At 49.3% G+C, this 17,974-nt stretch overlaps 1 protein-coding gene across 1 annotated transcript in view; it reads right to left on the minus strand.

Annotated features, from left to right (window-relative positions):
* The window catches only part of ZC3H3 (zinc finger CCCH-type containing 3), a 351,980-nt gene that overhangs the window by 41,424 nt on the left and 292,582 nt on the right, over positions 1 to 17,974 (minus strand). The window contains exon 10 of the mRNA XM_030553922.1: positions 5,109 to 5,293. Within this exon, the coding sequence (XP_030409782.1) occupies positions 5,109 to 5,293 (185 nt within the window). The remainder of the gene's footprint in view (positions 1 to 5,108; positions 5,294 to 17,974) is intronic.

Below are 17,974 nucleotides of genomic sequence, written 5' to 3' on the forward strand. Positions count from 1 at the left end.
CCCTGCTTAACTACCTCGTGGGGTTCACGCGTATGAAGATTCTCCCTGCGCATAGAGTCTGCTCCGCCGGCCCCCAAGTACCCACTGGAGGCTGTTAACAAAACATTCCAGAGAAGTGACGCAAACAGCAATAGAAAAATACAAACGGAGATGGAGCCAGGAAGTGTTTGGGGCCACGGCACTGATGGACCCAGACGACAGGCTGCTGACAGTGATGGATAAAGCGAGTCTTACCAACAGAGCTGTGGCCGTCCCCTTCTAGTCTAGTCAGGTCTAGTAGCTTGGCCTTAAAATGACTCTTCATGCAGGGCAGGCAGCCCCAGGGTCGAGTCCTTTATCCCTAAGGCCCGGGTGCAAGGGCAGACTCAGTAACAGCCTACGGAGGCAGATCTTCCTAACACAAAAGGCACCATTCAGTTTGGGTACTGCAGGGCAGCGCTAGCCGAGAGACTAAGGCATGGCTGGGTCAGAACACTGCCCTGTCCCCACTAGAAGCTGGACTCCCCAGACAGCTACACAGAGAAGCCTGCACAGCTACTACCTCTTCTGTCCTGAAGGGTCAGCATCCTGGGTCGGCATCTTCACCAGCGCTACCTTCCATTGATAAAAACCACCGCTAAGGGCTGTTTCTGGAATCACTCTTCAGCTTCCTCGCTCCCTAGAATTCACAGCAAACACTACAGGCAGGAACAACTCTCTCTGATCACTTGCCTGGCACTGGCTGGGCAAGCTTTGCGTCCAGTGCGTGTGCCAGTACCTTCCCAGAAACGCCAGGAGAATGAGTAAGGCCAACCCACGGCTGGAACGATGACGCGGGTAGGCCAAAAGTATAACAGGGTTCAAAAAAGATCTAGATAAGTTCAGGGAGGTTAGATTCATCAATGGCTGTTGGCCAAGATGGTCAGGGATGCAACCCCATGGTCACGCTGTCCTTAAACATCTGACTGCCAGAGCTGGGACTGGACGATGGCATGGATCACTTGATGAACTGTTCTGTTCTGTTCATCCCCTCGGAAGCACCTGGCACCGGCCACTGTGGGAAGACAGGATACTGGGCTAGATGGACCTTTGGCGTGATCCAATGTGGCCGTTCTTATACGAGTCAGACACACGTCTGCCCGTACACAGCCAGACTGAACCAGCCTTCCCTTTGCCCCACACTGCAGATGCAGCTAGGCAGCTGTAACGTGTAGATATTGTGGTATCTAAGTGTAACCCACACATCTCCTGAGTGTGGTGTTGTGTCCCATCTAGCGGCACAGAGACTTAGAGAGAGAGAGAAAATGAGTCTGGGCTACAGCCTTAGCTACCAGGGCCTTGGCTTTTAGCTCGTGTGATACAGGCTCATGCATTAAGCTCCAGAGGTCCCTGGTTCAATCCTACCCGACGACGACCAGCGTTATATAAGCACCTCGCAGCAATTAATCAGCGCTGAGTTTGCCTTAAAGGCAATATTCTCATAGCCTCCTTTGTTCCTGGCATGACTGGTTTCTTGTGTGTGCTTCTTGCCCTGCCCTCTACTTTCCTGGCCCAGGTCCCTAGGTGAGGATCAGTCCTAGGAAGATGCCATTGCTTCGGGAACAGAGGGTTCCACTTTGGGGTCCCACTGCCAATAATCCTCCGTCTCTTCTTCTTTGTTACTACCACAGCGCCGAGGAGCCCACCGTGCCAGGTGCTGTGCATACACAGAATATAAAGACTGACCCTCTCCAAAGAGCTTACAGTCTAAACATGAGACCAGAGATGGATACAGACAGCTCGAAGGAGGACGGCAAGGAAACAATATTGTCCCTTGCACCATAGGCCCATATAAGCGTCCTCAGACTGGCTTACAGCTGACCTCAGTTCTGGTCTGACGAGACCGTTTCCCATAGAGGTAAGAAGCTTGTTCTTCACATTGGGTCAGTCTCCTGAGCGGAGGCTGCTAACCTGTGCCCAACAGTGGATGGGCATTGTGATGTGGATTCATGTCCAATGATGGTACAGAGCAGGGCCGGCTCCATGGTTTTTGCCACCCCAAAGGGCAGGAAAAGAAACAACAAACAATCAAACAAAAAACCCGCGATTGCAGCAATTCAGTGGTAGCTCTACCACGACGCTTTCTTCTTCGGCGGCAATTTGGGGCAGGTCCTTCCCTCCGAGAGGGACCGAGGGATCCGCCATCAAATTGCCGCCGAAGAGCCCAACAGGCCGCCCCTTCCCCTTGGCCGCCCCAAGCACCTGCTTGCTGAGCTGGTGCCTGGAGCTGGCCCTGATACAGAGACAAGCCCCACAAACTCGTATGCCCTCCATCTCAACACGAACCTTTTCCCCTGGAAGGAAAGGCAAGTGCTTCAGCCACCACCCCTGGCTACCAGCCAGCCAACTCCCGGCATCTGAGCAATTCAAAAACAAGGCCAGTTTCCTGGCTGTGGCTGATTCCAGAGCTCCTGCATTGGGGTGGAGGTGTTCAGCATCGTACCGATTGTCCAGTCGCCGGCTGACAAAGTGTTAACAATTCTTCTCTCTATTACAATGCTAGGAGTTAACAACACTGGAGATAGCTCTGGGTGCCAGGCTTGGTGGATTGCCCAGTTAGGTAACTTGCAGCCACACAGCATTATGAAAATTGAATAATCAATAGACCCCCCCCAAGGGCACATAGGACAATGACCTCTACAAGATTCAGACAGTCATTTTATGCTGATAGTCGCTGATGTGATTAACAAAGTACCCAGCACAACAGCAAAGACATTCTGCACACCTATTATATTTCCACGTCCTTCTCCACCTCGGCCTCCTCTAACGGCTGCCTCTGCATGGGTAGGAGGGAGGCAGGCAGCTGCCCCAGATCTCTGATTGTTCTCTTTCCCTTGCCTTAACCTACAACGTGGAGTGATCAGGATCTAATGCTCATGTTCTGCACTCACACACAGGAGAGCTGGGTTCGAGTCACAGGCCTACCACTTCCCAAGCAGGCAGGAGTGCCAAATGAGACTCGGAGAGGAAGAATAATCTTGTAGTTATGAGAATTGGGAGTTCTGAGGTCAGTTCCCAGCTCTGCCACAGATTTCCTGCATGACCCTGGGTAAGTCTCTTCCCCTTTCTGTGACTCAGTTTCTCCAACCGTATAATAATACTTCCCTGCCTCCCAGGAGGAAGTCAATACATCTATTCATTTTTGGAAGGTGCTCAAGTACTAATGTGACAAGAATCAAAGACAGGTCTGTGATTCCACAACCTTCGGCCCCTGCGGCGGGGGATGGGGTGCTTCCTGTCACTCCATAGCCCGGCCTGTAGACTATGGAGAAAGTTGACGAGCTCCAGCATGGACACAGCAACTCGTTCCCACTCCAGATCAGAGAGGTCAAACTGCTTTTCTTTTGACAAGTTCTTTCATCCAGTTCCAGGCTGTGGGTGATGCTGTCTTTATTTTATTTTATTTTTTTTAAACATGGAGCGAATTAAGGCATTTGAAACCAGAGGACTACAAGCACCGGACAGAACCAGACGGCGCATGGCTCCAGTCCATACAGCCCTGCCACTGCATTTCAACCCTGGCCTACAATAACCCGCTGGAATGCTCCGGAGCAGGGGCTGACAACGCTGCCAAACATAGACAGCTCTGTGATAGGATCAACGTGCCCGAGGGACAGGGAACAGGCTGTGGAGCTTGTTTTCCTTCGTCCCTAACAATAAAGGTGGCAGTGGGTTTGGTCTGACAGCGTGAGATTTCCCACAGGGAAAGAAGAGGCCTCCAAACACTGGTGCAAATGAGCCCAGATGCGAGAATGCCCCAGAGCTAGATTCAGAGGGCACAGCTGTCCTGCTGCCCCCAAGACAGGGGAACTTGCTTGACAGTGGGGAGATGCTGTCAGCACTGAGTTGGCGTTTGGCACCTTCACAGCAGGAGCAGGGATTCCTGGACACCCACGTGCATCGGACAGACTGGCGACAAGAGGAAAGTGAAGCTGAGCTGGTCACCCTGCCCCTTCAGGAAGAAGTGGGCTGCAATGGGTGTGTGGTAAAAGGGGTGGCATGGTGGGTGCATTGGGTTAACACACAGGACTTCACTTCAGCACAGACTTGGCCTGGGTCCTAAACCAGGGACAGTTTTGAACTTCAGAAGCCCAGAGACTCCGATGCACATGAAGAAAGTACTGGACAGCTGGGCAGGACTCACCATCTCTGCTCAGGGCAGGAACATCTCTAGGGTACCTTCCAGGCAAAGATGCCAGTGTGCCCAAACTGGAGAATATAAACTACACAGACACACAGGGACCACTTCACCCATTGATGAAACAAAGCCCTGCTCCAGGGAAGAAGCCAGTAACAATTCAACAGCTCACGGAGTTCTACATATTGACAAGGAGGACAAAGAATACAGCCTCCACCTGGAGCTCCAAGAGTACAGGTGGACAGAAAACAATTAGCCAGGACATCAGAGCGAATACTCCTGACCCTGGTCAGAAATGCCAGAGGTGTTTCCCAACTACAGGTGGTTGGGGGCCACTTTTACATCTCTCCTGAAAGACAGTAAGTCTAGCAGCACAATGCCTGTTAGGGTCAGTGCTAACTCAGAGAGAAGAGTGACCCCTGCTAATCAGTAGCTGTTCCTTGGCTGTCTCCCGCCCAAGCACTGACTCGAATTGGCTGATAGGATCTGTTGAGGTTGCCATAGCAGCAGCCCCAATCTGTTACACACCTTGTATAAGGCACTATCAGTACTGTTAGAGGTACAATCACTAGCCCAGCACCTCAAACAAAGCTTTTTGCTATCAGCCCTGCAGAGTTAAAGAGCAAGTGGCAGTCTCTGAAGTCTTGTGGTACCTTTGACAAAATGGCTAGGGGTGTCCTGACGTTGGAATCTGTAGTTTGGGCTGTTATGGTTGGAACTCAAAAGGCGCAGCTTGAATTTCAGGTACTAGAGCAAATTTGAATAGACGACACTCAGGAAATTGGTTTAGCCAAAAAACCTCAAAGAAATAGGATACAGCCAGATTCCTGAAACTGCAGGGTAAACGCATCACACCATGTGCAGATGAAGAGGAGCCCAGATGGTGTTCCCGAATCACCAACTAAAGGGATTTATGCAAAAGAAAGAACAGGAGTGTTTTAACTCCCCTTACCTCACTGCCTCCTCTCCCAGCCTCTTCCACTTCCGCGATGACCTGCCCTGGTTGGAGTCACCTGCAGTACTGGGCTGCCTGAGGTGATGCTTTCTCTGGGGATGCTGGAGTTTGCACTGGGCGCCCTTTGGACAGATGCCGGTCTTGGAAAAGTCTGGGCACACCAGTGTGTGTTTCTTCTTGCACTGAAAAGAAAATTACACAAATCTGTGAAAAACTTCCTGGCACTGCAACTACATACAGAGATGTGAACAAACATAATGCCCCTACTCGCTCTGCAAAATATCTGCAAGGAATGTTAATTAACAGAGGCTGTTTCCTTCAGGTGGCACCAACAGATCACTAAAGAAAATGGAAAATGAGTTACCTGATGATTTCCTTTCTTCAGGCCAAACATAGGGCTCTCTCTCTTTTCCTGCAAATCTGGTGGGCAGTTCAGACTTGTCTACTAGGTTCCAAATGCTTAGTCATTGAAATCCTTAACTTTCTCTGTAGCTAATGGTAGACTCTTGACCGCAAGGCTTTCCCCAGGAAGAAATTATTGTAGAGGGACACAAAGAAGTTAACTTGGGTGGGGTGAGCTAGGGAAGAGGTGTAGTCCCAGAAAGGAAATTAGGAAACAAATTTTCCATTCTGGGATCGTGACCTCTCCTCTCAGTCGGACATCTGGGATTCAGTGAGCAGCGAGGAAAAGTGACTAGGGAAGGAGTGATCAGCAGGAAAGGATAAGCGTCCCCCTCCTTAAAATTCACCGAGTTTGGGCCTGCTGCCTGGAGCATCTTCCTGCCAAAGAAGGCTGCTGGTGAGGTTCTCATCTGTTATGGAGGGTCCTCACAGGGGGTAGTGGTGTCGAAACTGCCTCGCCCTTCCCACACTGCTAAGTGGCAGGGAAATCCAAGCTAGATGGAAGGTGGGTCTCCGGGCAGTCCGGAGATGGGGTGAGGGGGGGACTCAAGATATGAAAAAAGAGTTCCAGAATAGCAATGGTTGAGAAGCACTGTGTAATGAAATCAGTGTCTGTAGCTACAGAGGCTTTAGAGATTCAGCACTTGATTCTTCTAGCTATTGACGTTTCAGGTGCTTTTAAGCCCAGACATTTGGGGATGAAAGAAAACAAATAAAGACGATGAGTTACTGGACAGTTCTACTAGGGTGAATCTCAACAGTTCTTCTCACATCTAGCACACAGAACCCCTTTTCATTTGGGTGCTGAAGCTCTGGGGGAAACGAAGGCAGAGTGATTTACTGGAAGGCAGTGAAGAGTTAACCTGCTGAGGGATTACTTGGGAATACGCATCTTGTCCTTGCAGGAAGGCTTCTAAGAGCAACTATTTCAGAGACCTCTGGCCAAGGAGACTGCGGCCTGGAAGCACTGTCTTTATGGAGAGGAAAACACAGGGAATGGTTTAAAGGGATGGGCAGTGAGAGTTTGAGGCAATGTGGGTAGATCAAAGATCAGGAATACAGTCCGAAATGGGGCCTGGATAGATGTGCTGCTGCAGGAACCTTGATACCATCAGGAAATCGAGCAGGAAGTTAAACAAAGCTGGGTCTGTGGCCCCATTTAGAGCTGAGATGCTAGAAGTGGAAAGTCTCAGGTCAAATCTAGGCTGTTCAGAAGAGCTGGCACACCAGGTTTCCTGGAGCTGACTGATTTCCATGGCAGATTTTCTGCAGCTCCTGAGAGGCTAGTCTCATTCTGGGGACAGAACTCCAGATACTAATCCTCTGAGGGTGTGGAGACGGAGGTTTGGCTCACTCCTGCCCCAAATACACTTTACAAGCAGGGATGCTAGTGGGTAAGGTGGGGAGTGCTGAGTAGTGGTGCTTTCTGGGCCATCAGTGGCAGAGATTCTGATGCAAGGGGCCTGGCTAAGCCCCATGGACAATGTGAACTATCTCCAGTATTTGCAGGAATAGAGATGCAGTCCATGAGTCTCATATAAGAATGGCCATACGGGGTCAAACCAACAGTCCATCTTGCCCAGTATCCTCCCTCTGACAGTGGCCAGTGCCAGAGCTTTGAGGGTAATTTGGAGAGATCCAACTCCTGTCTTTCCCCACTGGCAATCTGAGTTTTAGGGTCACCCTGGAGCATGGAGTTACCTATTTGGCTAATAGCCACTGATGGATCTCTCCACCATGAGCTTAGCTAATTATTTTTGGAACGCAGTTACACTTTTGGCTATCACAACATCCCTTGGCAATGAGTTCCACAGGTTAATCGTGTGTTGTGAGAAATAGTATTTCCTCTTGTTTGTATTAAATCTGCTGCTCTGGTGCCTGTTAATTTCATCAGGTGACTGGAGGTTACTTACTGTAACTGGAAGTTTTTTGAGATGTGTGGTCCCTATATGTATTGCACATATGGGGTACATATGCGCATCAGGTGCCTGAGTCTGGAGATTTTAAACAAGCAGTGTCTGTTGGCCTGCACATGCACAGTACAGCTTGTGCTCCCAAGCAAGGGTATAAGAGGCAGTGCAGGTTCCTCTCAGTTCCTCTTACTGCGAATCCAGCCAGATCCGAAGCAGAGGGGGTGGAGATCAGGTAGTGGAATACAGACAGGGACCACAGTAACCTCCATTTCTTCTTCAAGTGCTGGTCCCTAGGCGGATTCCACATGTGGGTGATTGATAAGCAGTATGCAGACTGGAAGTGGGTGCCAAGAGTTCGGCTGCAAAGATGTTTGCAGTTGCAATTCTCACCATTGCATCTGCCGCAGAGACCTGGACCAGTGCATAGTGTCTAGCAAACATGTATGGAGCTCAGGTGGTTGTGCTGCATACGTCCTGCAGCAGGACCTTGGGCAGGGAGTCTGTGATCTTGTGGAGTGTGCTGTTATACTACCAGGAAGCAGGATGTGAGCTAGCCAGCCTATAGCACTTGATAATGCAGCCTGAAATCCACTTATAAATCCTCTGAGAAGCAATAGCTTGGCCATGGGAATCTCTCTGCAATGAAGGGGAGCTTCTGATGGGTTTGGTTCTTCACAGGAAAAAGGCTGGTCCCCGCCTGATTTTGAGGGAGTGAAGTCCCTTCTCTTTGGGAGAAGCGCGGGGATTGGGAAAAAAGACAAGTAACTAAATACACCAGTTAAGGGGGAATTCAGACACAACCGTGGGTAGAAATTTAGGATGATGGCAAAGGGATACTTTTGTCTTTGTGAAATACTGTGAAAGGGAGGTCTGCCGTGATGGCTCTCAGTTCGCTGACCCTCCTAGCTCAAGAGATGGCCACTAGAAGTGCCACCTTTATGGATAGGTGGGATGTGGAACACATCACTAAGGGATAAAACAGAAGCCTAGTAAGTTTTGATAGCACAAGATGAAGATCCCATAGTGGTGTGGATTTAATGACTGTCAGGAAGGCTTTGGTGAGGTCATTCATGAACTGAGTCATAGCTGAGTGGGTGAAGACAGAGTGCCTGTTTACTAGTGGGAGGAAGGCATGAGTGGCTATGAGGTGGACTCGTAATAAGCTGACTGAGAGACTGGACTTGTTCAGAGACAGGAAGCAGTCTAAAACAATCAGGATGCTTGGAGGGACTGGCTAAGGCTGACTGTGCTATAGTCAGGCAGAGAAGCATTTTCATTTAGCCGAACAACAGGTGCTGGTCAATTCTTTCCTACTCTGAGTAAGGATAGACTGGACAGAGGAGAACAAGAGCAATCAACTTCCAATGTCCACCAAACACCAAGGCACGCAAGCTCCAACTGGGGTGTTTGACCCTGCCCTTGTCCCGCATGAGGAGATCTGGGAGGGGTGGATCCTGATTGGAGGGTGGGCTGAGAGTGACAGAAGCTCTGGGAACCAAAACTGCCTGGGCCAACAAGAAGCTTGAAGAATGACACTGGCCCTGTCACGACATGTCTTTCTCAGCACCGGTGGGATGGGAGGAAAGGCATATCCGAAACCGCTTGTCCAGGAGACTAGGAAAGTGCCACCTTGGGAGTCATGATCTATGGCTCCCCTGGAATGTAGGGGGAGGTTTTTGTTCGTTTGCGATGCAAAGCGGTCCCACAGAGGTGTGCCCCACCACGTGAAGATGTTGGTCAGAATGGAGTCATGGATTTCCCCGCTCGTGGTCTGCCGAGAAATGGCGGCTGAGGTCGCCTGCTAAGTAGTTGTGAATACCCACGCTGTATGCTGCCTGGATGGCGGTGATGTGCCTGATGCACCAGTTCAAAAGCCCGACTCCCTCCAGACAAAGGAGAACATGTTCCTCTCTGTTTGTTTGTGTAGACCACGGCAGTGATATTGTCTGACATCACTTGGATGTGAAGGGAGACAAGGAGTGTGAGGAAGGCCTTGCATGCAAAGGAGATTGCCTGCAGCTCCAGGATGTTGATATGTAGCCTGCCTCCTGCATGGGCTATGTGCCCTGCGCAGTATGAGTGTTCAGATGGGTGCCCGACCCCAGAAGGGACACCTCCATTACCATGGTGACACTGGGAGTGGAGTGGAAAAGGGAACTCTCACTTGTATCTTGTCGGGGTTTGCCCACCAAGCCAAGGAGCCAATGATCCTGGTGGGAATGGTCACCTTGGAGTTCATGTGGTGTCTGTCGAGTGAGTAAACTGAATTGAGCCAGACCTGCAGGCAACATAGATGAAGTCTGGCAAAGGGTCTCACACAAGTATGTGCTGCCACATGACCAAGAAGCGATAGGCACAGAGAGGGTAAGTCAGTTCATCAGCATGAAGAGATGGTTTCTTTAGCACATTTTTACATACGTGCATACAAAAACGCACAGGTATAATCTGTTCAATTATTGCAGTTACACACACAGACAATAACCTAGCATGGAAATGAATAAATAAGACATCCAGCTGGTCATTTGCACGTGCAGTTGTAGCAACTATGTGAGCAAACCATGCAGACACAGTCATAAAGAAACCTCATATTCCAAAGCATGAACTAGAGAAGCCCTAAGGCTGCAAATGACCATAATAGTGTAGAGCAACATACTGCAGTTTTAATTTCAGCTTTTGCACTGAGGATTTGCATTATTACAACTGATTATATACGGATAAACCATTAAAACAACCACTTTAAAAACTAGGTTACCCGTCCAAAATGGTTACAGATCATGAGAGGAAAAATACACCATTGTGAAAATAACCTGTCCTCCAGCACTGGCTTGGTCCTGCATCCACATCTGGGTTCACCAACAATAACATGCAGCTGATCTGAACAGGAGGAAAAGGGCAGTCATAGGGTCGTTCCTTCGAGGACTTGGTGGGCTCAGCTTTGGGCGCACTCGGGGAGAAAGGAATGCGTGTTCAAAAGCCCTGGCCAAGTGGAGAGGCTACAGTCTGCTGATGTTCACTGGTTCGACTACAGCTGTATCACATAGGACAAAAAACATCTTCTCCTGTTGAGCCCAGGGACAATGCCCCTTCCCAAGCCCTGCGTCGCACAGTGATAATACTCCAGCATTTTACAGCATCTTTCACACAGGCTGTCCCCCTCACTTCCCAGAGTTAAACAACAAACTTTAGCAGAGAGAGAGAGAAATTTGCAGGCCCCAGGAAGGTAGAAGAGAGCATTTCAGAGATTTCCAAATAGGTGTCTGGGCGAATCAGTCAGGTGGATGAACATCTTCCTAATTACATCTCTCCATGCAAACGCCCCTCCCTTTGAGCGTAACTAGGGTGACCAGACGAGAGGAAGAAAATATGAAGACACATGGGGGAGGTCGCCGGTAGAGCAAAAAAAAATATTGGGACAAACTGCGTCCTACCAAACATCGGTCGGGACGCGGGCCAAATGCCTAAATATCAGGATGTCTGGACACCCTAAGTATAACTCTGTGCTAACACACTCACTTCTTCAAAGAGTCAACAGAAAAGTTGGCCAGGGCTAACTGAAAAAGCCTTCCAATACTGCCAACAGGAACGCAAAGCGTGAACGTCTCCTGAGCCATCCAAGCCTTGTTCATGCTCCATGCGGAAAGCCTGACTGCGTGTGGCCACTTACACCCATCTGATGTTACATTCTGCCTTTGGGTTCCAAGTATGTTTTATTACCTTCTCTTTTGTTGTCACTTCAAGTTGCCAGGTGCACTCAGGAGTGTCAAACACACACTAAACAACAATACACACTGGCAACCTGAGCTAGATAATACACAACACAGCAGCATTTCAAATATCTTTACACAGCCTCTTCTCTTAAAGCAGAGTCCTATATATCTTTTTATAGTGAAGTCATCCCCTTGCTCCTCTAGAACACCTTCTGTCCATACCATGATTGACAACACATTAGCAACAGCAGCAAAATATGATCTCGCCTCTCTTGGGGGAAGATCCATAGCAAAAGGCTTCCACATGACCAGGATTACAGACTGCACATTGCACTCAATGGAATCTCCTCAGGCCCTTTTCCCTTCTCCAGGAATGGAGCTGCATTTGAGCTCTCTCTGAGGAGGTCCTTCCATGCCCCTCAGTAGGACGTAACAAAGCTTCTGCCCTTTTTCTCCAAGAGACTTCAGGGAATTAGGCCAATCCACACTGCTGACCACTGGAATTACTCAACAGTCCATTTGACAGGTACAAGCAGTGACAGATCAAGGGTGTGTCTCTGTGAAAGGGAAGAGCGGCTGTGTGTTTCTACAACCCAGCAGAGACTGCTGCAGCTGACAAGCAACCAAAAGAGGTGGTCAACTGGAGGCAGAGAGTATTGTTAAACAGCAGGAGAGCTGGGGATCTGGGACGAAACAGGCATCAGCTACAGTGGAGAGATGGCCAGAAATTAAAAACATGAAAACCAGGGGAACACCCCGCAGGAACAACACAAGGCAGAGCAGCAGCAGAACCACTTTACAAGCCCAGACACTGTAAAAGCCACAGAAACGGCTCCAGCGGTTTTTCACTTTACCTCAGAGTGATTCTCTGACAAAGGAAAAAATAACCCTGGTGGTTCATTTAAAGTGCAGCAGGCTCTCTGCAAAATGGAGCGCGGGCTTACACTGGTCCAAGATCCAGGGCTTGCTGTACTCAAGGACTGGACCAGTGCGGTAAAAGTATCACTAGAGCAGTGAAACTCAGCACCCACATCAGTGATCAACATTACCCAACAGAGCTACAGTCGTGTGAGTTCAGTGTTTCATTTACTAGAATTCTACATAATCACGGCAGGGGAAATCTTTAGTTTTTATACATTATTCTCACAGCAAAATGACTAAGCATTGTTAATAACCTAGTAAAAGCCTCCTGGTTGGGTAATAATTAAAACACACAGGGTTTTAATATCATGTGCTGCAAAGAGCTGCAGGAGACACATTAAACTAGAGTCACTTGTGGCCCGCAACCCTCAGTCTCACTGCATTAGAGAGACCAATGCTGTGCTGACAGAGCAGTAAGATCCTATGTGCTGCCAGGGCTAGACACAAATCCTTTCACCAGGTGAAAGCTGGCAACAACACTAGTCATGGTATGAGGCAGGATGCTGGACATACAACATCCACGCCCACCTTTGGAATTCACACAGGGACCATTCCTCGAAGAGGAGCCTCCAATTCGGCTTCTAAAACTTCTTCAGTTCCAACATTTTAGAGCTGCTACCTCCTGAACCCCTGGAGCTAGAAATGAAAGGTTTAAAACTAGCTTGGAGTTGGAAGCCCAGCTTTCGAATGACCCGGGACGTTTCGTTCTAACGGGTGCTGTTTCTGAGACTTTGGCTGCTGGAATTCAATGGAAAAGGCTAATATCCAAAGTGCTTTGGGAAGGCTGTGACTCTACAGCCAATCATGGATCAGTGAAAAGAAAGAAAAGGAAAGTCAATCCTTGCAGTGCTTTAAAAGAAAGTGAAGCAAAATTAGCCATGAGCCTGCATCCCATGAGAAATCTACGCGACAAGTAAAGTAAGGGAAGGGAGTTACTAACCAGTGGGGTTGGGGATAAAAAAATACAGAGCTATTTACTAAGAAGAGTAACCAACAGGCTACCAAGCCTTTGCTCCAGTCTGTCTTGCTGAAGGTGGACTGTCTGTATGAATGGGATATAAGACACCGGGTAACAGGCTTCCTAGGTTCTGAATCCTGCTATCCCTTCCCACCCATTACGTTCTGTTCATCAGCAGTCTCCTTGCAGTTCTGCAAAGCAGTTTAGTTTCTCTCTCGTCACGTACTTTGAACCACTCAGTCTGGGGGCAAAGGCTTTTGCTTGATAGATCTCAGTGGAAGGTGCTGCCCAGCCACAAATTATAGGGTTCTCATGGTCTATTGACTAGAGCAGAGGTCTGAAAACCAGGAACTCTTACTTCAATTCCAGCTCTGACAGACTCTCCATGTGGCTGTCAGCAAATCCCCTAGTCTCTCTGTGCCCCAGGTTCCCTGGCTTCAAAATGGGGGATAAAAACCGTGCCTGTCCAGAAGTGTTGTGAAGATCCACCAGCTCGTTTTCACGCAGCATCCTGAAGTGCTGGAGCATCTGGGGCTGCCTGCAGATTTTGCTCTATTTCCTTGGAACCTAAAGTTTCACTAAAAAAGTCTCTCCCTCTTTTGGTTGCCAAAAGCCGCAGTGACATCAGTGACACCCTGTTAAAATGCTGAGCCTGCAGCCAAACCGACTGCAACAGCAGCACTGAGAGGGCATGAACTTCACGCAGATTAGAGCTGGAAAAAAAACCCTTAGGCCTCAGCTCATCTAGTCCGTAGCCAGGGAACCAGTGCAGGATTGTTCCCTGCCGTGCATCCTCCAGGCTTGTACTAATTGTCCCACGCTGGGGGTTCCTTTACTCCTGCTGGGAGACTTTCCCACCATTTAATTCCTCTCATACCCCATTCACCTCATTAGGGTGTTCACTAGGAAGCTATTTAAATACCAGCACGTGACCATGTCAGTACCAGAAGCACCCAGGCACAGTGCTTATCCAGCAGGGCTGGGTGGTGTACACACTGACCTCCCATCCCTTGGAAAGGATGTTCCTAGGAATAAAGCTATGGATTATAGTGAAGATGACAGAGCTGGAAAATCAAGGTGAGCACGGCTGGGTGCCTGAAGGACCAGGCCATCCTCTGTAGCAGCTGGCAGTGCCCTCCAGCCAGTGCTATAGAAGATAAATTCCTTTCATCTGCATCACCTTTCAAGGTACGTCTACACTGCAGGCTTCTTTGGGGGGCACACTGAGTCCATACACACATGGGCAACTGGCACAGGTATGAAGAGCACTGTGGCCAGTGCAACAGCTTAGGCAAGTAAAGACATGCCATAAGGGTGTGGGGAGGCACGTGAGTACACACCCTACACGGCTCTCTGCTCACCCTAACCTCCCCTCTACACTGCTGTTTTTAGCAGTGCAGTGTCTTGCTCTGCAGCCTTTCCCCCCAGCTGCCTTCTCCCTGCCAGAGCATTTCCTCCCTGCAGTGAAAGGCTCTGGCAGCAGGGAACTGCTGAAGCTTTTCTGCACTGCCCCCACCAGAGCCTTTCACTGACACACACATCTCTACACCGCAGCGTGGACGCAGCTTGCTTTTCACTGCAGCGAGTTGCTACACATCCCCCGGTGCTGCTGCCCGTGGTGCGAACAGTCTCAGAAGATGATTTGAAGAGCTTTACAAAACTAACATTCAACCTCTTAACATTACTAGGAGGTAAGTAAAATAAATGCTACACACAGGTCATTTTGCCCACCAATGAAATGCAACCAGTTCTTGGGAGGAACACAGCCGCTGTTTAAACATCCACATATCGGACTATGCCAGGAAGCAAAGAATATTGTATCAAAATGAAACTGCAGAGGCAATGGGTGTAGAGCGAATGAGATTGCTGGAGTTGGCATTAGGCCGAACTCCGGGGCTGAAATTCCTACTCCTACACAAAACACTGTAGGATCTTCAACAACGGCAAAGGTCCAGGACTTGGGTTTTACATCTCAACCAAAAGAGAGAGAAAGGGAACTCTCACGACGTATCAAAACTGGGGCTAAGGAGTGAACACTTTTGACTCTGATGATCATGGGAAATTATTTCCTTTATTTCAATTCACATCTGGACATAGCATTTCCTGGCTGGTTGGCAGGCTCTTACATAAGCGAATGCTCCAAAGTTTACTAGCAGAGAGCTCTCTCTAATATTTATCATACGTTTGCTCTCCATATGTTTTGGGGACGATGCCATCGTGAAAACTATGCTTTACTTTCAAGCCAGTGCGTTACTTGCCACTGGCCACTATCACATCTTTGCTGTGGGAGAGCCGCATTCCACCAACACGCAGACCTTGGACTGAGCTAGAGGGCATAAGAAAGCAAGACCTCTATTCCCCATCTCACCACCGTAAAGGATGCAGTATGTTTTCCAAGAAGTGCATGTGGAGAGTTAGCCAGGAGATTCCTCTGGCTAAATTCCCATCTCGTGCTTTATACATATGTTCTCGCTTGCCCATTCACTCTCTGTAGGATCACCACAGGGATTTTCACACCCAGAAACCATGTTATGCCATTACCATAAATAACGGCCTTTCAACTCTTTTGCAGCAGGCAAACAACACTGCGTCCGGCTGAGCCAAGATACATTCACTCTCTCTTACATTTATACAGTGCGTTCCATCCCCCAGGATCCCACACGGCTTCATAACAGAGCAGAATCCGTTCACTTCACACATCACTGCTGCTTGTCGGCCATTATCTGTTCCATTTATTCAGTCAATTTCAAATTATTCAGTGTTTCCCCATTTACAAATATATTCATAAATTATTAGTTATCACTCGTATTACAGTAGCACCGAGACTGCGGCCCTATTGTGCGGGGTGCTATACAGACACACAGCGTGTACAGTCACAAAGACAAGGCAGTCAGAGGGTGGGAGGCAAAACAGAAGCACGGACAAGTGACATGACTTATATAAGGTGTCTCCGCTGGTTAGTGGCAGAGTTCAGAACAGACCCCAGGCCTCCAGTCTAGTATCCTGCCCACTGGACCATGCAGTCACTCCAAATCAAAGTAGCAATCTGATGAACTTCATTATTTTTTTCAAACTAAACCCTGCTGTTCCCCCCCTTATTTGCCCATCTCCACCTATCACCTCTGAGGTAGGATGTGGTGGCAAGTGTAGCAGCACAGAACAGTTTGGGAGGGAATGTGAAAAACGACAGGACCCAATTGAAACGGCAGCGTCAATGACCGAAGCTGGAATGTGCATGACAGCAGGGTTCAAACCCCCAGAGCTCGTAAGATTGCCACAGGATCGTTAAGGATGGGACCACATTCAATGTCTTGCCAGTACAGTGCCCCTAGTGTTATGCCAGAGCACTTGTTCAACGGTGATGGAGGGAAGAGCATCACCTACTGAATGCCTTCCTGCCACACTTGGGTTCTCCTGGACCGTCTCTTGGCTAAGTATGGACCAGGTCCAGTCTTTTGGAGGCAATGAGAGCTGGAAAGCTCAGAGCCCCACGAGGCAGATCAAAATCTGCATCGGCGTATAGGTCATTTTAGCATGCTGCTCAATGGCTTGGAGGCCCGCTATTTGCTGGGAATCAAGAGCAATGAGCTCTTCTTAACAGCCTCTAAATGTGGACATTTCTTCCCAGCACACCAGCCCACAGTTCAAAATACCTCCAGCGGACGGCGTTCTGTGCTGGCATATTTGCAAGGCTTGCACCCCTTCTCTTCCGCTTCCCATCAGCAAACAAAACCTCATGTCTTGTCACCTACTGGAGTAACCCCAATGGAAGGTGACCTTTGTGGCCAAGGAACTGCCTATGTTTACTTTAGCAAGTTAAGTCCCCACCGCCCCAAATAACCCTCCACCTCCTCGGTTACAAATCTCAAAGCTAATAATTGCACTAAGGGATGCTGATTGGCGCCTTTTCCAATATACGTTTTATAAAGAAAACAAACCACACGTAACTAATTCCAAGACCGGGTCCCAGGCTCAGGTTTCTAATGATTTTTCCAAGCCATTCTTAGCTTGGCTGTGCTAGGCTATGACACCAGGCTTGGCCACCTTTCCACAGCACTGCAGACCTGCCCTGTCCGTGCACCTGTCAATCAGTTTGGCCCTGGGACCACAGGGCAGGGAGAAGGCCAGGGAAGTGAGGCAGGTTCTGCGCACTCTGATCTGCAGAGCAAAGCCCTGCTCGCTTTCCAGCCGAGGACCGTGGGGTATGGAGAAGACCCTTAGGGAGGGGAAGAGCGATGTGAGATGTTCTGCTCTTGCCCAGAGTATTAAAGCCAGATAAAACATAAGGATTGGGTTTCAGTAAACCTGCTTGCTGCCCTGCATGTCAGTTGAGGTGAAGAGGAGGACTCGGTTTAGGATGGCAAGGGAGCAACCTCATTCCGTAAGCTATCCGATCTCTTCCACCTGTCAGTGTGACTAATTATATGCACAGCTGGATCCCAGCCAACTAGCAGGTTGTACCATAAAGAGAGAAGATGATCTGGTCATTCTCAGAAGAGTTACGTGGAGACTTCAGAAAACCAGAGACCTCCCCAAAAAGTTTCTGGGAAGTGGGGAAGACACACAAATACAAAGGGGCAAAAACACCCACTCGAGTCTCGGAGGGGACGAGGATGCATCTAGTACCAACCCAGGGAGGCTCCAGCAGTAGAATCACCCGGGACTGCATGTGGAGGTACGACCTGAACCAAAATCTTACCTCTGAAGCAGGGGCAGGCAAACTTTTTGGCCTGAGGGCCACATCTGGGTGGGGAAATTGCATGCAGGGCCATGAATGTAGGGCTGGGGCAGGGAGTTGGGGTGTAGGCTGCGGGTGGGGTTCGGGGTGCAGGCTCTGGCCTGATGCCACTTACCTGGAGCGGCTCTGGGGTGGCAGCGGCCTGCACCGGGGCCAGGGCAGGCTCCCTGCCTGCCTGCCCTAGCCCTGCACCACTCCTGGAAGCAGACAGCACCACGTCCCTG

The sequence above is a fragment of the Gopherus evgoodei genome, chromosome 2 (genome assembly GCF_007399415.2).
Source record: "Gopherus evgoodei ecotype Sinaloan lineage chromosome 2, rGopEvg1_v1.p, whole genome shotgun sequence".
NCBI classification, from domain to species: Eukaryota; Metazoa; Chordata; order Testudines; family Testudinidae; genus Gopherus; species Gopherus evgoodei.